This window comes from Mangifera indica, chromosome 11 (assembly GCF_011075055.1).
Source record: "Mangifera indica cultivar Alphonso chromosome 11, CATAS_Mindica_2.1, whole genome shotgun sequence".
Taxonomy (NCBI): Eukaryota; Viridiplantae; Streptophyta; class Magnoliopsida; order Sapindales; family Anacardiaceae; genus Mangifera; species Mangifera indica.
The window spans coordinates 6247740-6271123 of NC_058147.1; the positions used below are offsets into that span (position 1 = coordinate 6247740).

General features: G+C 32.8%; 3 protein-coding genes and 1 long non-coding RNA gene across 8 annotated transcripts; 2 read left to right on the forward strand and 2 right to left on the reverse strand.

Moving 5' to 3' along the window:
• Positions 1-1351: 1351 nt before the first annotated feature.
• Positions 1352-2764, reverse strand: LOC123228557. The gene is made up of 3 exons (XM_044653960.1): positions 2081-2764; positions 1917-1981; positions 1352-1619 (listed from the first exon to the last, which is right to left on the reverse strand). Exons 1-3 carry the CDS (start codon positions 2144-2146, stop codon positions 1364-1366), a joined length of 387 nt encoding a protein of 128 aa, XP_044509895.1. The 5' UTR covers positions 2147-2764; the 3' UTR covers positions 1352-1363.
• Positions 2765-5241: 2477 nt separating this feature from the next.
• On the forward strand, positions 5242-6291 carry LOC123230140. Its single transcript, XR_006505019.1, has 2 exons — positions 5242-5715; positions 5794-6291. It is a non-coding gene; the product is annotated as an uncharacterized LOC123230140 (long non-coding RNA).
• A 694-nt stretch (positions 6292-6985) lies between these two features.
• On the reverse strand, positions 6986-12701 carry LOC123229739 (auxilin-related protein 2). Of its 5 annotated transcripts, XM_044655667.1 has the most exons (10): positions 12494-12690; positions 11791-12379; positions 10609-10841; positions 10265-10509; positions 10048-10183; positions 9854-9951; positions 9304-9369; positions 8917-9006; positions 7764-7940; positions 6986-7340 (listed from the first exon to the last, which is right to left on the reverse strand). In XM_044655667.1, exons 2-10 carry the CDS (start codon positions 12357-12359, stop codon positions 7302-7304), a joined length of 1653 nt encoding a protein of 550 aa, XP_044511602.1. In that variant the 5' UTR covers positions 12360-12379; positions 12494-12690; the 3' UTR covers positions 6986-7301. The 5 variants fall into 5 exon arrangements, with proteins under 5 accessions (XP_044511602.1, XP_044511604.1, XP_044511601.1 ...); XM_044655669.1 differs by having other exon boundaries at positions 10048-10132; positions 11791-12695; XM_044655666.1 differs by having other exon boundaries at positions 11791-12689.
• An 8352-nt stretch (positions 12702-21053) lies between these two features.
• On the forward strand, positions 21054-23151 carry LOC123229072 (probable receptor-like protein kinase At1g11050). The gene has a single exon (XM_044654647.1). The coding sequence runs from the start codon at positions 21080-21082 to the stop codon at positions 22943-22945; it is 1866 nt and encodes a 621-aa protein (XP_044510582.1). The 5' UTR covers positions 21054-21079; the 3' UTR covers positions 22946-23151.
• Positions 23152-23384: the final 233 nt, after the last annotated feature.

A 23384-nucleotide genomic window follows, 5' to 3' on the forward strand; every position in this document is an offset into this window, starting at 1 on the left:
AGTTTAGGCTGCTCCCATTTCACTCACCGCTTCTACGGGAATTACTTTTGCTTTCTTTTCCTCTGGCTACTAAGATGTTCTAGTTCGCCACATAATATTAAAAGCAATACTATGCATATCCTCTTTGAACATCATGTGATTGAGTATTACTTTATCATATTTTGTATTTTAAAACGGATATATATAGTTTGATTGTAATATTAAAAGTGATAAAGGTAGATTAATTTATATAACCCACACCAAATAAAGTATTAATGTGGGGTTACGCATGGATTAAAAGTCATAAATGGAAGAATTTTCATCCAAAGGTGGTGCATTTCAAGAGATAGAGATGAATATAATTCTTTTTAAATACATTATACCACTTCTGAAAGCAGACAAAAAGAGAAATGGTGGAAATGATGGTAATTAAGAGATCTTTATAATCTTGTTTAGTGTCTTGATTACGTATTTACATCTCGTATTATCCATTAACACCGAAAAAGCTTTTTCATTTAACCGAAGGTTGAAGAGTTGGGTCCATTTTCTATGTTTCTGTCAACTTTTTGCCTGGTTACCAGCCGTGCTTCATAGTGGGAATCTATATAGAAATATATAAACAGAGCATTTGGAAAAATTAATGGGATGGGTTAGTGCCATTCATGCCTTTTACATTACTTGTTTGGAAAGAAAATTAACTTTTTTTCTTTTTCTTTCTTCTCAGAAATTAATTGGTAATCAGGAAAGAAGAAACAACGCACTATCTGTCATCCTTAAATGCAAATAAAACTTCAGGATTTGGAGGCCAAAACCATTTTGTCTTCCTTTTTGAACCTTCTTGTGTGCTATATACATCTCAACAGGGAAGTAGATTGCAGGCTCTAAATCCTGGAATTGGGACTTCAATTTGTTCGGTGATAAGTTCATCGTTTGGCTTTTAGCCGCTTGTTTTTCAATGAATGCAAAGAAGGGCTGGCAGTAAAATTGGATAGCAATTGGGTGGATGAAGATACCTACGGCTGCATCAGGAAGGTCCAGTATCAAATACAGGTTATAGAAACCTAAACAAGTGAGGAGATTTCCAGGTGATAAATCTCCAAGAGCAGTCAAAAGCATTCGGAATTGGGTTGTTACTCCAACACCAATCAGTAAGATAAGTATGTGATTTCTATGGAGGCAAAAAATCCCTGTGCTTAACACACAAATACAAAACACATTACTAAAATGTATATATATTTATGGGTTCTTAAATTTTCTTCCAAAATTTCTCCAAATTATATACAACCTACTAACAGTAAATTTTTTAATGAGAAACATACAATGCAAGACCTCTTATTTCATCCGGACATGTGAAGGTGATCAGGATATTCTGTTGCTGTTGAAACTACAATTTTATATCCGAAAGCATATCACCTTTAAATATATGTTTACCTTTACTCCAAAAAATAAATATACATCTAACATTTTCTTGCATATTACAACCCCAGATAATTAATGCAAAAGAATCTACTCTCTCTAGAAAATGAAAATAGTATGAGTAACACACATATTGCGATGATGATAATTGTGCACGCATGCATATTACCCTCCTCCCCTGCAGCCCAGCGCTTTCTCTCAACATCCAAGACATCAGCGACCCTCTGTACCAGGATAAAAATAACAACTATATCAAAATCATTTGAGCAGCAACAAGGAAAACAGCAAAGATAATACAGATAAGCATGAAGTACAGCAACCCTACCCCCATTTCTAACCACAAAGATAGGTAAAGAAACAAATAATCTGATGCAACTTTTTCTTTTCCAGTTTTAATAAAAGATTTTCTTTCGCACACAAATATTTATGTACGATACAATCAAACCCATAACTCGCAGATTCCGCATACAGATCCCTAAAAATGTATAAAAAATTCCATATGAAACACTGGAACCGCTTACACTCCTCTGTTCTTGTTCTCTCTGAGTTTGAGGGTCACGCTGGTTCTATCAGCAACTGCTTTAGCCTGCATAAGCAAATATTCGAACTGTAGAATATCCCTGTGTGAAGATAAGAACATTTATAAAGTGAAATTCGACAAAAGTCCATTTCAGCAATCAGTTACCACCAAACGTTGAAGAGAGAGGTCATCAACCAAATTCGCAGACAATAATGACGGATGAGAAGCCATACACGTGAGAATTTTGATTCACAAGTGGCTCTTTTCAGGAAATAAACATAATAATATTAATTTCTTTAACGGTTTTCCAACTTCTATATAAGGAATGAAGCTCAACCGAGATATGCACACTACTAAGTTTACTTCAATTCCCTTCTGGGTTTCTTCGTATGGAGTTGTTATTGTGCCCTTTTTTGAAGAAAGGAGAGTTTCTGCAAGCTCTAGCGAGCCATTTCACAAGAAGAGGGGCCAACATGAAGGTATGAGTCTACAAAAACGTCTAGTTTTGAAAATTGCATCCCATCAGGTTCATTGGCACTAGGAGCCGCCTCAAGTAGGCATGTCAAAGGAAACATTGGCACTTGGAGCATCCCTTGACAGGCCTACTCAAGGCAGCTCCAAGTGCCAATGAACTTGATGAAATGTAATTCTTAAAACTAAAGGTTTCTGTATACTCATACCTTCATGTTGGCCCCTTCTTCTTGTAAAATGGCTGGCTAGAGGTTGCAGAAACTCTCCTTTCTTCAAAAAAGGACACAATAACAACTCCATACGAAGAAAACCAGAAGGGGATTGAAGTAAACTTAGTAGTGCGCATATCTTGGTTGGGCTCCATTCCTTATAGTACTTGGAAAACTGTTAAAGAAATTAATATTATTATGTTTCTCTCTTGAAAAGGGCCACTAGTGAATCAAAATTCTCACGTGTATGGCTTCTCTTCCATCGGTATTCTTAGCAAACATGCTCCTTTCACCCTTCATTCCCATAAACAAGAAAGAAGCTGTGAATAAGCAATAAAGAGAGGACATAATACCATTCATTAATAATTTTATCAGCCAAGCGTTTAATAATCTTTTTTAGTGAGCTGTGCTCGTTTAGACTCATATCCGAGTAAATTAATTTTGATGGGTAGGCTGAATAAACCTGAAGGTGGAGGTGGACCGGGTTGAGCTGACCTTGATGTAACCCACTAGATTTATGAGTTAGAGCAGATCTCAGACCTATACAATAACAAGTCTTTATGCTAGATTGATTCAAAAAATTCATAAACTCACGACTTAATCTAGTATATATAGGATTGGGCCGCAAACGAGCCAATGCATTAATTATAATAAAATAAATAAAATTTTATATTATAATTATTATTTATTTAATTAATTTTTTTATTAATTATATAAACAAAAACGTGTCGAACTGACTTATGGATCTTATGTCTAGCCCAAAGCTTAGTCTAAAATTCCCATGGGTTAGATTCAACATTCTATAATATAGATTGACCCTTCCAAGCCGGGCCATTTTCCCATGCCTCAGACCAATCCAGCCCAATTGATGCCTCTGCCTGTAGGCAACCAAAATAAGTTAATAAAACAAAATTTTCAATTCATGACATGTCTACTCTGTCTCCACAGACTACAATTCTTAGTTCTCGTCTAACAATGGTCACATAACTCAACACTTCTCAGTTAACAAAATCCCACCTAAAGTTAGACTGTTTTCCTCTGATCGCATTTGTTTTTGTTGTTGTTGTCTGTTCTCTAATCTTTTATCTTATTGATAGTTGGAAACCCTAGATTGGCTTTACTTCAATCCTGCCATTATTTAAAAATAAAATAATATTTAAAAATAAAATTCACTCCTACGTCTCTACTTTTCATTTTCTTAATAAATTAAATTGTAAAAAGGGTGGTTAATTATATCCAAAGCAAAATAAAACCGAACAACATTCCTTCTTACAACCTTAAATTCCAACTTATTATTAATGAAACATATAATATAGTATTTTATCTTATTTATAAATGATCAAAAAATTATATACTAAAACCTCTAAAACATATTAATAATCTAACTAACAAAATCACATTTTTATTATTTAATAATAAAATAAAAATAAATAATAATATGTATAATTACAGTTATATAAAAATACAACTATATATAATCTGTAAAAATTTTAACTTGTTAATATTGTCTTTTAATATTTCTATAATTTTTCTTTAATAAATTATATTAAAGTAACATTTTTTCAAAACATTTGAATCGATACAAATTATATCGAGTTACTTTTTTCAATCCTATGAGTGCATTTGGTTTTGATAATCTTTTATCATAAAAAATGGAAGATTATCACAAACATAAATTATCAAAAGGATTATTATGTATAAATTATTAATATTTGATTGAATATAATTAAAAAAAATAATATTTTACTTAAATGTCCTTAGATATAATTATTTTAAATATTTTTCATATTACTTGTTATATTAATTGAAAATGAGAGTACTTATGTTCTAAAAAAATTAATAAGTAAAGATATAATTATAATAAAATTAAGATTATATTAATAATCTTAATTATTTGTCACATCACTATTGATAGTAGAAGGTTATCAGAATCTTTTTTTACTTAGTAAAATAAATAATGTTAGTAATAAAAGATAGATTAATAAAGTAATCTTTAAATACTCGAACCAAACGTCTCCACGTATAATATTAAAATATATAAAGGCAAATTAATTTATCAATAAAACTATATACATAAATAATGATATATCATTACGTGATTGGATGTTATTTTATATTTAATTTAAAATTACTCAATCATACGATGACATATCATTATTTATGTACAAAGTTGTATACATTATTTATACATAAAATTGTACACATTATTTGTACATATAGCAATACTCTTATTTTATATAAAACCTACACCTAATAAAGCATTAATGTGGGGTTATGCATGGATTGGAAGTCATAAATGGAGGAATTTTTTTCCAAAGGTAGTCCTCTTCAAGAGATAAAGATGAATATGATTGTTTTTAAATACAATATAATACCACTCCAGATGAAATGGAGCTTGATTCAGTCTTCAAGGAAGCAGAGTTTCTGAAAGCTGACAAAAGAGAAATGGTGGAAAGGTAATTAAGAGACCTTTATAATCTTGTTTAGTTTCTTGATTACGTATTTGCATCTCTTATTATCCATTAACATTCATCGAAAAAAGTTGAATAGTTGGGTCTATTTTCTACGTTTCTGTCAACTTTTATTTAGAAATATATAAATTAACAATATGGCAAAATAAATGGGATTAGTTGGGGTTAGGCGCCATTCATGGATTATGTTTTACTTGTTTGATAAGAAAACTAGCCTTTTTACTTTTTGTTTCTTTCACCCAGGTAAATGGAAATCAGGAACGAAGAAACAACGCACTATCTGTCCTCTTTAGATGCAAATAACAGTTAGGATTTGGTGACCAAAACCATTTTGTCTCCCTTTTTAAACCTTCTTTTGTGCTAAATACATCTCAACAGGGAAGTATACTGCAGGCACTAAATCCTGGAATTGGGTTCTGTGATAAGTTCATCGCTTGGCTTTTAGCCGCTTGTTTTTCAACGAATGCAAACAAGGGCTGGCAGTAGAATTGGATAGTTAGAGGTGGATAGCTAAGGCTGCACTAGGAAGGTCAAGTGTCAAATACGGGTTATAGAAACCAAAACCAGTGAGGAGATTTCCAGGTGATAAGTCTCCAAAAGCAGTCAAAAGCATGCGGAATTGGGTTGTTACTCCAACACTAATCAGTAGGTATATGCGAATAATTAGCTTTCTCTAAGAACATCATAATGGCTTTCTCTGACTTTCTGAATAATTGGTATGTAACAGGACACAATTGAACTGCATCATCAGCAGGCAAGACAATGAAGAAGGCATCAATGGTTATTAGTAAAGTGATGGAGTAACCACACGGTTTTGTATGCTCTTGGGCTGCTTTTGAAGACTGATCACCAGGGAACATCCTCACTGGTTTTGATTTCTATAACCCATATTTGCTGCTTCACATATCCCATGTAGCCATTTTTGTTTCATCATGTGTTCTCATAACAAGTCTACTGCCGGCCCCTCTTCGCATTCAAAAGAAATTCGAGTCCCAATTCCAAGATTTAGAGTACTGTGATTCCAATGCTTCTTCTGCCGATCTTAGAACGACATGGTTTGTATTGTTGGAGCACTAGGACATTGACTACTCCCCACTTCCCTGTTGGTATGTATACAGCAACAAAAGTAGATACCTAGTTGGAAGACAGAATGGCTTTGACTCCAAATCCTGATTTTGCCTCCCTTGTTATTACTATGGTTAATGCTGCTGCTTTTACTGTATAAGTTCTTCTGGATCTTTTGATTTCATAAGATCAGTTGAATATAAAAAAGCAATAGCAATTTTATCAAGACTATATGAGACAAGGCAATAATCATCTACTTTCCATTTTTCAGATGCAGAATCGGAAAACTTGAAGCCAATGCTTATATATTTTATGTTCTATTTCCCATTATTGTACCTCTTGGAGCTTCCCATGCTTCAGCCAGCCAGCAACTGCTAAAATTTCGATCATCAAATGACTAAAAGCTAAAGAATTCTTACAGTAGCTAACAAATAAATACTGTTCTTACAGTTGCTAATATAAACAGAAACAAATAAAACTATAGATACAAATAAATTATATAAATTTATTTATACAAAATAAAATAAGTAATTGACTAACATGATACCTTACATTTTTTTCATTTTAAAATCACTTAATTAAATGATATCACATCATGTTATATAAATAAGTTGTTTGCAAATATAGTATTAGCCAATAGAGTTAACCATGATAAAAGAACTAAAAGAACACTGAAAGAAAATTGAAAAGATCTGAAAACCAAACTTGCAACCCAGAAATCAAATAGAATGACCATCACTAAATATTACCGCCTTAAACATGTTTATGATTATTCAAATTTAGGAAGAGAAAAATTAAACTCAACCAACTTTTAAAAGAAAAAAAAAAAGTTTTCACCATCAACGCTATTGATATGGCTATTCAAATATTTTTCCGATGGAAGTTGCTTTCTGATATTCTGTGTATGTTTAGGAAACATGATAATTCTATGATGCAGAATCATTTACATCATCACTAACAAATAAAGATAGTTTTCTTTACTACGTGTCTCGTGGGCATCGAATGAAACTTTTCTCACTTTTCGCAGAAGACAAATTCATGTTGAGTTCATTGCTTCACAAGCAATTACAGGACTTGCAGATGTGTCCCAAATGGGTAGTATAACTAACTGCCAGATAATGAGGTTGCGGCTGTGGCTTGGTACACAGATGTTTGTATTATGAAAAGTTTTCAAGAAAGCTCTTCCTTATTGAACTTGTTCCACGCTTCCTGTTTAAATGCATAACAATGAACCATTAAAATCAGCACAACTGAACAATACTTGTGGTGTTCAAGCACCACCCGGGAAATGAGAAGAAAGCAATATACTTTTCAAAATGATGGCAACTTAGAAACACCTTTAAAAAATGAGCATATAGGGGAAAGTATATCATAGTATCAATAGTCAATAGCAACCTGCAAGAAAATTTTACTTCACTATAATGGGTTATCAAGAAACTACCGGGATTATTTAAACCTCCCAACTTGGCACGACATGAAAGCAATATCACAAATCTGTCCTATGACTTAGCATGACCTTATTCATGGGATTATGGCAAAGGACAAAATAAAATTGCACATAATTTAGCAGACTATACAGATCAAAGCAAACTTTGAAACCTGTACATTCAAAGTATACTCAAGCAAACATACCTTGAGAATATCAAAAACCTTCTCTGCAGTATATTTTTGTTGAATAGTAGCACCTTTCTGTTGAACCTTATCAGGATGAACACATAATGTTGCCTTTCTATAAACTTTTTTAACTGAGTTAGAAGTAATGAGATCTGTTAGTGAAACTGGCTCCCAACCACATTCTGGCCAAAGGACCTGTTTGTCATTTGGTAGATATATTAGTTTGCACGGACAATTAAAGGCTGATTTCATGCAGCTTAAGCAATAACAAATCTATACTTTCTATATACTAAAAATAAAACAGCATTTTCATATAAAGTGCAAGTAACTTCAATGTACTCCATAGTGAAACCAATAATGAAGTTTTAAGTAGAATGCTACATACTGGAAACATTACTTGGAAACAGAAGTCTTCAGAATCATAAAAACCCATCAAAGAATATCAAATGTAAAAACAACAAACTTAAATTGTTCTCTCAAACCAAAAGTACCATAAACATGTAATTTCTGTGGAGGCAAAAAGTCTCTGTGCTTAACAGACAAATACAAACACATGACTGGAAATGAATAAACAAGTATTACTTCCCAATGTTTGCAGACAAGCTACTTATACAGCTAATGACATTCAGCTGTAGAAAAAGAAAACATTTGCTCAAAATTTGACCTAGATCATGGTAGAACCTGTCAATCATCATGTATGGATAAGCGAAAAATGTTCATTTTCATGCTGTTTCACAAGCCCAGAATGAGAAGTAAATAAGAATCACCATAGAAATGTTGCAAATGAGAAGCAGTAACAGAAAGGTATACTTTGTGTGTGCACAACCATGTACTTCTTGTCCTTCAAATTTTTTATGTTATAAAATTTTTAATGAGATGAAATCAGAATGCAAACATACAATGTAAGGCCTCTTATTTCATCCATGAGAAGGTGATTAGGATATTCTGGTCGACTGTTGAAACTACAATTTTATATCCAAAAGCACATCACCTTTAGATGTATGTTTACCTTAGACTGTTCAGTGTAGAAAAATAGCTAACAAAAGTTCTAAAACAAGCAACTCCAAAAAATAAATATACATCTAACATTTTCTTGCATATTACAACCCCAGATGTTTAATGCAAAAGAATATACTCTTTCCAGAAAATTAAAATAGTATGAATAACACACATATTGCAACGATGATAATAGTGCACGCATATTGCCCTCTTTCCCTGCAGCCCAGCGCTTTATCTCAACATCCAACACATCAGCGATCATCTGTACCACAATAAAAATAACAACTATATCAAAATCATTTGAGCAGCAACAAGATAAACAACACAGAGAATACAGGTAAGCATGAAGTACAGCAAACCTAACCCCATTTCTAACCACAAAGATAGGTAAAGAAACAAAATAATTTGATGCAACTTTTTTTTCCAGTTTTGATAAAAGAACCATCTTTTGCACACAAATATTTATATACGATACAATCAAACCCATAACTCGCAGAATCCGCATAAAGATACCCATAAATGCATAAAAAATTTCATATGAAACACTGGAACCACTTACACTCCTCTCTTCTTGTTCCTTCTGAGTTCGAAGGTCACGCTGGTTCATATCAGCAACTGCTTTAGCCTGCATAAACAAAAATTCAAACTGTAGAATTTCCCTCTGTGAAGATAAATACATTTATAAAATGAAATTCGACGAAAAGGTTTGGATCCATGCAGTCTAAAAGGAACATTAGCTATAAGTTGTTAATCTATCAACAAGCATAGGTAAGGCTCAAAGACCAACAGACATTTATCAAAAATTTTATCAATTACTGCTGCTATTTTTACAAAGAAAATTATGCTCAAGGGAGAAAAAAAGTTATATGACCTAAATAAAGCAAAACAGTTTAAGGAAATGCCCTTTATCAGACTGTTAGATGAGCATGTATTTCAATTTGTTTGTCCTCTTCCTATATCAATGCACTGGTAGACTTTATTTCGCTGTTAATCCAATAAACCTCCCCTCAGCATTCATATTTCCCTATATAATAAGAAAATTTGCCAATTCATCCATCTTGGAAAAAATATGTCTAGCCCCATTTTAGAAAATCAAAGCAAGTGCATACCACACGGTCATTGGTCCTTTGGTGACGTCCCAATCTGGCTCTTCGTCTTTCTTCTGTTTCCCCTTCATATTCCTCAAACTCTCCAAACAATGGGGCAGCTGCCAGGACAAAAAAGGTTAGGACAGAAAAAGATCCCTCTCTGACAGCAAAATTAATAACGTTGTCAATGAAAGTCCATTTCAGCAATTGATTACCACCAAACAATGAAGAGAAGTCATCAACCAAATTTGTTGCAGAAGAAGCCTTCTTTACGGTAGGGGATCTCCCAGAAGATGTCCTCTGCGCCACATCAGGCCCTCTCCTGTTAATTTTTGTATCAAAGACAGGGTCCTGGGAGGCACCAAAAAAGAAAAAAAAGAACTTGATCTACAGTGTTATAAATGGAATACTTTTTATACCAATAATTCTTACCAAAGTTGTAGGCCTTGACCTTGGTGCACTACTTGATCGAGAACCCATGCTAAAAAAGGATTCCAGATCATCCTCACTCTTTTTTTGGTTTTTTCGTGCAGCACCTTCAGCTTCCTTAAATTTATTCGCTTTGGCACTATGTTGATCCTTGCTTTCCTTAGCATTACGTACACTTGAGATTCCACCAGCACTATTTCGCACCCTAGCCATGGCAAAATCTTCAAGTTCATCAATTGAAGATACGCCTGGATTTATAGCCGAGTGATAAACATGTTTAGTACACTAAAGTTATGGGGAACTGAAGGAACAGAAAGCCCTCATGTTATACAATAAAGAAAAATAACCTTGATCTGTCTTCAAAACTTGAGATGGTCTTGGAGGGGGATTCAATATTGGTGATACTTTTCGTGATGAAACACCAGGCTTCCTGCCTCCAGATTGAGTGAGCTTACCGAGCTCTTCCAGTGGGTCTGTGAATGAATCTGAGGAATTGTACACTGCAGTTGAAGTTCTTTCCAATACGAAGAAAGGGTCATCTGCTGACATGAAGGCTGATTTGGAGGCCCCTGCATTTGTTCTGCACAAAAGGTATGAAACAAGAACAAAAACATAGATTTTATATATCGCAACACATCAAAATTAATTTTATAACATCAATACAAGAAATAATTAAGAAAAAATATGCATCTTTGAATATTACAACAGAAGACTCTGGTCTGATTAGCAAATTTGGTAATAAGCTTTGAAATATAATTAATTTGTATAAGGGGGAAAAATGTAGATGAAATTAATATATTAGTTGCAAAAATGAATAAAAAAGCAATTGCCACGCTTCAAAGTTTGCACCATAAACCTACCTCTAAGGTATTTTTTTGGGTATGCATCACCAGTGAGAAAACTATTTCAGCAACTACCATGATGTGGATCAGTAATGAGATGCTGCATTTCATGCAATGGTGACAAAATATAAAACACTTCAATGAAACATGTCTAAATTTTCCTCCATCAGTCTCTCCCAATAATGCTGGGTTCTTGGCTCATCTATATTTCTAAATCTTTGTGTGTGTATGTGTATAACATCATTATGACAGTGCATTCAGTGCTCTGAATGAGAAGATACACGGAATAGCTTAAAATCAATAAAAATACCGGCTAACAATCCAAGGTTCGCTAGCTCGGGTGACTAAAAGCTGCAAAGTTTTAATCCAAGCAAATCATTCCAAGATAGTGCATGCAGAAAGGCATAAACACATTAAAACTTCCATCTGGTCCTGACACTGCTAGAAACATGCAAATTCACTCACCCAAACACAAACAAAATATAATAATTGAAAGAAAGAACTACAAGGAACTATAACTATAGACTTTAAGTATAGGCTGCTGGTTTCATTTCGTTTATAAATATTTTAAAGTAAAAGCTAGTTTAAATAAACAATCAATCAACCATAGCATTATCAATCAATTACTAAATAAAAAATAAAATCAAAGTTGCCAATCATGTACATTTTTTAAGTTTAAACAAATACCCGTTATTTGGAGAACTACTGACACCAAACCCAGGTATCAAATCATCAAAATCACCCACATTTTGCTTCGATTTATTGGATCTCAGTTCAGCTCCACCAAACCCACCGCCCAACAAATCATCAGTTAAGTCATTCTGCTTTGGTGGCGAAACAAAAGAGCCAAAAACGTCATCGTTTTTGTTCTTATTCAGCTCAAAAACATCATCATCATACGCATAAGATTTCGGACCGGAATTACTTGATACCTTGAATATGGAATCGTAATCAACCGAAGATACATTACTTGATTTACTCGTCGAGTTTTGAAATTGGCCAAAAACGTCGTTGTCGAAGGTGCTAAAACTGTTGTTGTCGGTGTTTGACTTCAGGTGAATGCCATCAGGAAACCCCCCAGTAAAGGAATTCCAATCGTATGAAGAGGGTTTTGTGTTCAGACCCGAATCGGATGAAAATTTTCGGGTCATGCCGCTCGTGGAGGGTACGGCGGATCGTTTTGAGGCGGCCATTGGAGCAGATTTGCCTTGCGGCTTCAGACCAAAACGCTCTGTTAACACACCGAACTCATCCATTCTCACAAATTCAAGAAAAACTGAGAAGAAAGGAAAAAGTTACGATAAAGCAACAAACAATCCGAATCTTTGTTGATATTTAGAAGATATTTTGCGTGAAAAAACAAGAAGGGATCTGAATCAGGTAAGCTAGCCCAGATAGAGGTTGTGCCGTGTATAGACGGTGAAGACAAATTAGCGGGAATTAACTGATGAAGAAAATCGGCGGTGAAAAGAAAAAATTTCGGGAAATAAAAAGAAATTGAGAGGAGAAAATTGTTTCTGAAAATCAACCAGGTCAAGTGTTTCTCTCCGTGAGATTGTGGGTGGGTGTAAACTTTAAATAAATAAGTAAGAATGGTGGGCCATTGTTACTGAAGAATTTCTCCCACCGACAAAGATGGCTGGTGTGTGTTAAATAAATAAATTGATTTTGGAAATTTTTCATTAAATTTGAAAATTCAATTACCAATAGCATTCATAGTTTCATACATCATGAGATTATAAATACTAGAATTAAGATTTTTTATTTATTTATTATGAAATTTAATATTAGATTATTGATGATGATGTTATTGTTTCCATCTCAAGGTTGCAGCCCGTCGTGGTCGAGCACTAAGAGCTCCCACCATCGGGGCTGTTGCCGTTGTAATTGGTGCTGACTCCACCTCGACTGCTGCCTATCCAAAGTGCTTTGGTTGATTACAAGTAATTAAAAAAAAAATGTCAGACTATTTTACATGAAAGGTTTAGTTAAATTATAAATCCTTAAGTATTAATTTTAAAAAATTTAAATATTTATTTATTTATTAAAATTTATTGTTAAAATTACGAGTAAAAATATTTTTAAAAACTAAAATTTTATTATTTTTTCCTAATTTAAGGTTTGAAAAATCTTCCTTAAAGCTTTTCTTTTTTTCTGGTAACTATCTTTGACGGCTAATCTTTCCAAACTTCTCTTCTCTAACCAATGAATATTGATCTTTAAGCGAAATTGTTAAATAAAGATGATTCAGTTTTGTCTATTTAAAAAAACAATGATAATTTATTTTTATATAATGAAAATGTATGTTGTCTTCTTATCTCCAACGGAAGAAGAAGATATAATGAAGATCGTTTATTAGTCAAAATCGAGGTGGTCATTAGAAAAAAGAAGAAAAACCTTATATGAGATTCAATCATTTTTTAAATTTTGTTTAGAGAAAAATTGTTAAATTTTAAATTCAAAAAGGAAAATGGGATGCATTTTTAGTTTTCTTTTTTTGTTTTTACTTTGAATTTTTTAAAATTAATTAGTAAAAATTGTAGTTTCGCTAAACTTTGGGTGGGATAGATACATTGGCCTAATAAAAAATGCAGTAGGGAGAATAGTTATTAGCTGGCCACGGCTCGTCCTTCGCTTATTTCTTGTTGTCATCTTTTATTTCTTATTTCCTGACAACCCGCATTGACAGCGGGAATCGAAGGATGATTATTTGATAATGGATGAAGTTTTGAAACTGCTGCGTGTACCAGACCATGCCACCCGCTTTAATATCTACTTCTCATTAGGGTCGGATTAGAATCAAACTATCGGTGCTTGTAACTCAACTTGAATCCACATGAATTATGTTTAAGTAAATGGAGTTTGATGAGCTAAGAGCTAGGCTCGTATATGTTAATGACTTCGTTTTACCTAAATAAAAAACAATAATGTTTTAGGTTTAATTGTAAAAAAAATAATTTTCATCATCATTATAATATCTCTGATATAATATTTCAGTATACTGTTAAAATATTATCTATTTTAGATATACAGTCTATCGTAATTTTATTTTTAGGTTTTACAATCCAAAACATATTTTTACAGTTTAAGGAGTTTATAAGCTATTTAACTTGTCAAATTTTTTCATCCTTAATCAATACAAGATATATAAATAAAGTACAGATAGACCCAATATCTTTTTCATATTTTATTAATATAAGATTTATTTAAGAATATTATAGTCATAAAGTTGCATTCTAAATTATTCTATTGAGTTTTTGACTTTTGCTCTTCTCTCTTCGAATCCAAACCCTCTCTTCGCCCTTCATATTCTCTTTTGTTAATCTCAATTTGTGGTAGGTTCAAAAAACATTTATTATAAAATCTTAAAGTATTCTCATCGGGGGATGATATATTCTAGTTGGAACTATACACATTTTCAATTGATTTGAATTTTGCTTATATTTGTTGGATCTAAAGATAAACTCAAGTATCTGAATTTTTCTTGCTCAACCTAAAATATTAAACTATTTTTGTCGGATCTATTCTCGATGGTTTTGAAGCTATTATCATTGAATTCACATATTGTGTATTTTATTTATTTCAACTCATTTTATTTAGTTTTATTTTCATCTTTCGTAGATTTTTTTTTTCTTTTGTTGGTGTTATTATGATTATTATTATGATGTATACTCAATTTATATGCTTGATGTGCACACCATGTAACTTTTTTTTGTGCTTGATTGTTATTGTCATGTTGTTTACTCATTTATTTGATGGACTAACATCATGTGTCGATTGTATATGTTTCATTGTTATTATTATGTTTATTGTTGTATTGTCTAGGGTTTGAGTTTTAATTTAATGTTTTTTTTATGTCTAGATTAGATTAATTGTTTAGGGTTTGGAGAGATTTCAAGGTTTTTAATAAATGTTTATGTTTGATTTGTTAGTTATGATTAACCCTATATAAACATGTTTTCATATGTATTCATGACATATAAGGTGAATGAATGTTTGTGACATTTTTGTGTCTTGTTAATTATGTATGTTTGAAGATAGATGTGTATATGTATAATTAATTAATAAAAGCCAAAGGACTATTTCTCACTCAAGTTTAAGTGTAATCTCAAAACACACTTATAACGTTTCAAAAACTCAAATACCTACTCATAAGTTAACTTCTCTTAAAACTTTTTCTTAGAAATAAGAGTAAAATTCTTGTTTTATCACTAAACCCTAAAATCTTAAAAATTTATATCATTTTCTCCCTTCAGTTTGAAAAATTGAAAATTTTCCACTAAGATTAAATTTTAAAAATTTCACTTTTCACCCCTTTCCAAGTTTCATCTCTGATGGCTTAGCGAATCTGGTCGCTGATCTTCTTCGACAAAAGATGATCAATGAAGTGTCATTCAGATATGGAAGACACTTCATCATCCTTCATGGTGGTAGATGATCATCCTTTATCATCCTTCATGATTAGACCTAAAAGATGGTTGGAAAACATTGGCTATTGGTTGGAATGATAGTGGCCAGAAAAGAGAAACAAACCTTAGGGTGAACTGATAATTTTTCAAACTTTGGGTGGGTATAAAGTTGTTAGTTTTTAAAATATGGGAGAAGAATGATATCAACTTTTAGGATTTAATGGTAAAATAACGTTTTTCCTTACCTCTAACTAAAAATTCTAACAGAAGTTAATTCATGGATAGATGTTTAAGTTTTTGAAATGCCGCAGATATATTTTTGAGAATGGATTAAAACTGGGTGGGAAATAGTCCTTTGACCATTAATAAAATATCAAAGTTGTAAATGTTGTATAACTAGACCACTCTTTATATAAAGTTAACCATATTGGGCTCCTCAATTTGTTGACACAACATCATTGCACTAGCTTGCACATTCTTGGCTCTTTGTTCCAATGATGAACATACTCTAGTTTCAATTAAATGTAGGAATGTTTGTAACAATTTTGTATATTATTGATTTTACATGTCTAAATATACATGTGTCTATGTATAATTCATCAAATAAGAAACTTTTATATGGAAGGCATGTAGTTGAATAACTTGTTATAAGGTTAAACATATTGTGCCCTTTGATTAATTGATATAACATCATTATGCTAGCACGATCTCTACTTCAATAAGGAACTAACTCTAATTTCAATGAAATGCATTAATTTTATAGCATTTGTGTGTGTTATTGTGCATGTATACTTGAATACACACATGTCTATGTATAATTAAGCAAATATGAAAGTATTATGTGACAAGAGTGTTGTTGGACCATGTAACACTCACAAGTATGTTGAAAGGTCATTTTAGCCATTTTACATGTTATAATTATGTCTATCCTTGGAAAATTGACCAGTGTGAAAATATTGTGAAAATGGACCTAATGTATGTTTGTGCATATAGGATGTATGTTTGTACATTAGCTTACCACATGAATGATAGGAAAATTGTGCCATCTTGATGAGAGAAAAATGGATGCACTATCTTGCAACAAGAGAGGCACACCCATGATGCCTATTACAAGCAAAATTTTAATTAAACTAGTGTATTATGATTTTTAGGATAAAAATCATTATCCCACAATCTCATATTAATTTTGTTCTTATCCCTGTATAGAGAGAGGGGAATTCATGATTATGCATAGTCGATTTCTAATTGTTAAAATGAGCATTCCAAAAAGCCTTGAGATTTTTGTGGTGATCAAGTGAAGAAACTACATTGAATCTTCTAGTTGGGTATATGGTAAGTAGAGTTCAATGCATTAGTTAGTTTAATGATTTGATATGTATAGAGATTGCATTATGTTGACAACGATGTTTAGGGGCATAAATAGGATAGTTGGAGTAGTTGGATTGATGTTGTACGCATGAAGTATGTTTATGTTTTGAATATCACCCTTATATAGAAGTATGATTATACGATGTTGTGATAATAAACATGTTCTCTTTTCTGCTCATTTTTGGACACCAAATCAAAATATTGATGAGAATTATATAGTGGGAACTTCACTCCATGATTGATGAATTTCATATTTTAGTTTGTGGCATTATAAAATGAAATTTTGATGTAATCTATAACTTATGACTTGTTTTTATGATGGTTCTATGTTATATTATATTGTTAATATTGGCTAATTGGTAGATATATGTTAGATGTGAAAATTAAACTGAGAATAGCCTAGTTTTGTCATCTTAGACGTGCATGCATAGTCGTCCTAAGGACAATAATGATCATGGCGTACATTATTTTAGTTCAACCATATATGACATATGACTGTGCACATGAACATGCACGCTTGTATGTCCAATATCTTAGGTTTTTGTTGATCAACAATTGTTTACATGAAGGACATGCATAACCATCAATGACATGTAGGATAGGTAGCGATGGATAATCGTATCAAATTGTTGTATAATAGTTTATACAGTTTTAAAGATGATTTTACCCCTAGGGAATTAGTCCACTCAAGAGGAGAAAAAGGAAGTCGTGCACCCGAAAGGTATGCACAACTGTGCATAAAGTATGTACAAGTGTGCATAGAGTCATGACCAAGAATGCCTGTGGAAGGTAGCTCGTGCATGTGAGGAAAACATGCATGCTCGTGTAGCCTTGATGTGTGGTTGTACATCCCTATGAATATGAATGAATATGTGTGGTTGACATCTAATCGTTCATAAAGATGTCCTGAGTGATAATCAGAGACGTAAATGGTATAGTAAAGTACCAAGAGGTGGTCGTGAGAGAGATTAAGCTATGACATATAAATCATGAGCATGTACAATATAGGTGAAAGCTAAAACTTGAGATGAGTTAAGATAAACTTGAGATATAAGAGCATATATCCTAGAGTGAGAATATGAGATTAATCATGGCTTTCTAGAGTAAGATGATGAGGCATAGAAATTTCATAGACCACATGTCAGAGCCAATGATCCTGAGAATACATGTGTGAGACATAGAAATCCTGAGATAGAGAGATGGATATCACCTATGCATACATGAAATCATCATGGATGAGGGGATATGTTTATCACCTATGGAAACCCCTTATTCTGAGGGGTACAGGTTTTCTATCTAAGAAATTTTAAAATTTAGTTGTTGTTAGTGTTATAGATTCAATAAAACCCTTTCAATTGGTATTAAACCCAAGAGTTCTTTATTATGCATATAATATATTTTTGGATGAATATCCATATATATTTGATTGCATATTTGTTTTAATTTTATGTGTGATCGTTGTAGTATGTTTAAATTTGTAAAAAGAATTTATTTGATTCATGTTTGTTATATTTTAATTATTCTTGTCGGAATATTGATTGGTTTTGGATGGTATGTTATTCAGTTTTGTGTGCTTGCACAAGATAGTGTGTTATTATATAATTTTTTTCATGATAATTGATTAAGAGCATTTCTCAGGACATCTTAGATTTGTGAAAGGATGTTTTATACCCTTACAAACCCATCAAATAGGAATTACATGGCCAAATTCTAGGAATTCATGTAAAAACAAAATTTATAATTACCAAAATTTGGTTAACTGATCCAAAATATGAAAACATACAAAACAATAACAATCTCGACCAAAGTAATAAAGTGACAAGCGACAAGCTACAATAATAAAGACCAGTAGCCATAATGATTGTAGAAATTCATCAACTAAAGGCGACAATCTTCCATCTTTATTTTGTGTCTAATTGGAAAAGCAATAATTCTTAACCAAATTAGAATCAATCAATTATCTATCAGTTATCATATCTCTAATAAAATGTAATAGGAAGTTAATTTTTAAATTTAAATTATAATATAAAATAATGTGACATATAAAAAGTTCCAAAAGATTTTCATAAACGGGTGATAAATCCCTCAAAAAAACATAGGCACTCTAACTAGAATTTCTTAGCTATTTGAATCCTCTTTAATACATTCTTTCTATAATCACTCTATTGAAACACAACAATAAACTAAATTAAGTTAAAAATCTCTCTTATTTTTGGTGATTCTCTTCTCATATAATAAAGGCCAAAAGATTTATTCCCACCCAAGGTTTCGTATATCCCCAAAGTTTCACTCGTAAACTTTTAAAAATTTAAATATTCACTCATCTGTTAAATTTTATAGTTATTATTAAGAATAAAATCGTTATTTAAAAATTTTATTTAAACTTATATTTTAAGAATACCCTTAAGTTTCAAAATTTTATTTTTGCCCTCTAATGTTATATTTTCTTGGTTTAAAAAATGACTTTTCTCCTAAATTTTGGGTTTTAACTCTCATATTTTTCCCATCTACACTACCCCCCTGCCTTTTGAAAAATCACAGTTTTAGTTTCCTTTATCATTAGCATCCTTCTCCTCCATCGTTGGTGTGCTTCTCTTCTGAGACGAAGTCATCGACGTCTTTCTCCCCCCCTGGCTCGTGGTGACTCTTGTCGACGCAAAATGGGGACAAAATAGAGTGAGAGATCTTGTTCGATTTCGATTGATTTGCTTAGATAAGAGTCACCAGAGAGAAAGGCTAGCACTAACAAAATGAACTACATTGAACTTACTCGATCTTAGTGGAAAAAGGCAACAAGAAACCGAGAATAAGGCAGTCAATGACAACCCTAAAGAGAAGAAAAATCATGTTTGGAGGTCGTCGAGAAGGAATGAACTTGTCGGAGAGTGGTACTAGGCTTAACAACGGTTCGACCTTTGGTAGATTAGTGGTTGAAGACAGAGGAGATGACATCAAAAATGCAACAATAACAAAAATAAGAGATAAGGTGCAAGTAGTAAGAAAAATATATAGGGGGTTCTGAAAAATTTGTCAAGTAAACCGTAGGACCTTGAGAAAACTTAAAAAAAAAAAAAAGGTAATCTAAGGGAGGGGGAGCAATTTCTCAAAATTTAAAGGTAATCTTAAAATATAAATTTAAATAAAATTTTTAAATAATAATTTTATCTCTGATAATAACAATAAAATTTAATCGATAAATAAACATTTAAATTTTTAAGCATTAATCTATATGAGTTTAAGTTTACATTAAACTTTGTGATGGGAGTAAGTTTTTTGGCTTATAATAAATGACTCATCTTATTCTATCTCATTTTATCGTTGTTTACCTTAAACAAAGTTCAAATTTATTTTCTTTACACGTGGACAACAAATGACATCAGGAGAGTACCCATTTCTAGTTCTATCTTGCGTAGTATATTAAGTTGCTCGCAGCCTGGCCCATTTTCCAACTTGTTCGGCTGGTCTCCATCAACAGGTAGGTCCAACCAACTTACTGTTTATAAATAAATTTATATCAGGCAGACTTAATCAAAAAATTATTATATTCTTTTAGCTGTTTTTGTAAAAAAATAAAAAGTAATTTAATTACTGTTGGTATCTCAAAAATAAAAGGCAAATTTATATTACAAATATTAGAAAGATAAAAGATTAATTGATTTGAATTTATACAACATAACATTAAAACTTGCAATAAAATAAAATTTTTGAACAAAGAGGAGTGGACAAAGTTTCACAAAAATGTCACTCCTTTTAGAAAGTTTATCGAAGAATGATAAGAAAAAATAAAATTTTAGAAGGGAAAATATAAATTTTTAAATTTTAAATATAAAAAAATTATTAATTTTTTAATCTTTAGATAAATATGTTATAAATTTTTTAGTTTTTTATATTTTTTATTAAATTATATTTTTATTTTTTAACTTTAAATCTTAGAAATAAGAGTTTGCTGTTACGTATGGGATACTAAAGCCACTTTTTATGTGAAGTTGTTAACTATCCTCTATCCGAATAAATAAAGAGCACCCACCACTCCCTGTTAAAAATGCCTTATGTTGTTCCGACTTTGACCACGCACAGTAGGTGACAGGCATATCCGTATCAAACTTGGAAACCAAACACATGTGACATGTACTTTGACCGGCAGCCAATTTTGATACTTGGAAATTTCCACTCTTGATTAATAAAAATTAAGACACAACATGCCGCTGCCAAATTACACTGTCAGACTCAACATGGCTAGCCTCATCTTCTTCTTTCTCACCCTTTTCCTTTCCTTCTTCACAACTTTCTCCATTGATTCTTCATGTCCTATGGATCTTTCCTATGTCCAAACTTATCCCTGGGACAAATCTTTGTGCCTGCAGGATCCTAATGGAACCAACTGCTGCCAAAGTCTGCTCAGTCTTATTGGTATAGGACTTGCACAGTATCTGAGAGACACCTCCAACTTTCAACTACAAAATCAAAACGCTTCTTTCTCTTGCTTAACCAATTTCCAAGATAAACTCTCTGCTTTGTCAATAGATCCGGCTGTAGTCCCGCTTTGCTTCAAGAACTACACCCAGTTTGTCACCAACACTTCCAGTTGTGCCGGAATCGAAACGAAAAATGACTGGATAGAGAAGGTGGGTCAGGTGACTTCATTAAACATGGCGTGCGAGAATATGACTGGGCTAACTCAGTGTAGCGCGTGTCTTGACGCTGGCAACACAGTGACTTCTCAGCTGGTGGGATTAGCTCCAAATTCGTCAAAATGTTTTTACTTCACTGTTTTATACGCTGCTGGGATTCTTAATGACCCCAAGGATCCGAATGCTGCTGCTTGCATACTGGGGTTGCCTTTGGCTGCAAGCAATCCATCGATGAGCCGGGAAAGCATAATCAAATTATCTTTCGCTTTATTTGGTGCTGTTGCTGGTGTTCTATTCTCTTGTGTAATTATCATTGTGTACAGGAAGTGGGATAAGAACAGGAAGAGAAATGCTTTGCATGATGAATTTGTTAACAGTTTTAGGGCCACCGTCTTGCCAAACTGTGGCGCAAAATGGTTCCATGTATCAGAGCTTGAACGAGCCACAAATGCGTTTTCTCAGAGAAACATGATAGGCCAAGGAGCATCTGGGATTGTTTACAAAGGAACTCTCTCTGATGGAACTTTGGTTGCTGTGAAACAAATCCTTGATTTGGACTCCAAAGGCGATGAAGAGTTCATCAATGAAGTTGAGATCATAAGCAAAATAAGGCACAGAAATCTTCTTTCTCTTCGAGGCTGCTGCCTCTCAAGCGATTACTTGAGAGGTAAGAGAAGATTTCTTGTTTACGATTTCATGTCTAATGGCAGTCTCAGCGACCATTTGTTCAATAACCTCACCAGAAACCAATTAACATGGCCTCAACGCAAGAAAATCATCCTCGATGTGGCTACAGGACTTGCATACTTACACTATGGACTCCAACCCGCCATTTATCACCGAGACATCAAGGCCACCAACATACTTTTAGACTCAGAACTCAAAGCAAGAGTTGCAGATTTCGGACTAGCCAAGCAGAATTTAGAAGGACAATCTCATCTCACCACAAGAGTCGCCGGCACACACGGCTATTTAGCCCCCGAGTACGCCCTTTATGGGCAGTTAACCGAGAAGAGCGACGTGTACAGCTTCGGGATTGTGATTTTAGAGATAATGAGCGGGAGAAAAGTACTGGACACATCGAATTCATCGTTTCTTTTGATCACAGACTGGGCTTGGACTCTTGCGAAATCTGGAAAAGTGGAAGAAATCTTTGACGAGTCAATAAGAGAAGGAGGACCAAAAGGGGTGATGGAGAGGTTTGTTCTTGTGGGGATTCTTTGTGCACATGTCATGGTGGCGCTCAGGCCTACCATTGCAGAAGCTTTGAAGATGCTTGAAGGCGATATTGACATTCCGAGATTGCCAGAGAGGCCATTGCCGCTTAGTCATGAGTCGTATAGATCATCTTTGTGGCAAAGTACGTCAACAAGTGGAAGATCGAGAAACAGCTCCAGCTTAACGAGCACGATGATGTCTATGTCTAGTGCATAGTCAGCTGGTTTTGTAGCTTAATTGCAACAAACACGGGAAAATTACTATTGGGTTCGATAAGCTTTGAAATTTGAATTCAAACACAACGTTTTTACCACGTAATTACGTTTCGTGTAGAAGATGCAATAGTTGAAATTGAAAGCAGAGTGTGTAGCATCCGTATTCGTAATTTTATATATAAATAATAATATATATTTTTAATTAGATATTAATTTATTTTTAATTATTTAATTATATAATAATATATTATTATTTATATATAAATTTATATATATAACATTATTTTCATAACATATATGGATAATAGAGAATTAGTTGATAGATCAGGGAGGAAAAGAAGTGTGGCCAACATATATTTTGAGTAAAACATCAATTATATAAAAATATTATTCTAATCTTATACTTATTTTTCTAATAAAATTAAGGAAACACACTTTTA

Excerpts from the sequence above, each read along its gene's own strand:
- LOC123228557 (XM_044653960.1), bottom strand. The coding sequence starts at position 2,146 with ATGGCTTCTCATCCGTCATTATTGTCTGCGAATTTGGTTGATGACCTC. Across the intron at positions 1,982-2,080 it reads TCTCTCTTCAACGTTTGGTG|GCTAAAGCAGTTGCTGATAG; the intron begins GTAACTGATTGC and ends TTGCTTATGCAG. Across the intron at positions 1,620-1,916 it reads GAGAACAAGAACAGAGGAGT|AGGGTCGCTGATGTCTTGGA; the intron begins GTAAGCGGTTCC and ends ATCCTGGTACAG.
- LOC123229739 (XM_044655667.1), bottom strand. The coding sequence starts at position 12,359 with ATGGATGAGTTCGGTGTGTTAACAGAGCGTTTTGGTCTGAAGCCGCAA. Across the intron at positions 9,007-9,303 it reads AGGAACAAGAAGAGAGGAGT|ATGATCGCTGATGTGTTGGA; the intron begins GTAAGTGGTTCC and ends ATTGTGGTACAG. Across the intron at positions 7,341-7,763 it reads AGGTTTTTGATATTCTCAAG|GAAGCGTGGAACAAGTTCAA; the intron begins GTATGTTTGCTT and ends GCATTTAAACAG.
- LOC123229072 (XM_044654647.1), top strand. The coding sequence starts at position 21,080 with ATGCCGCTGCCAAATTACACTGTCAGACTCAACATGGCTAGCCTCATC.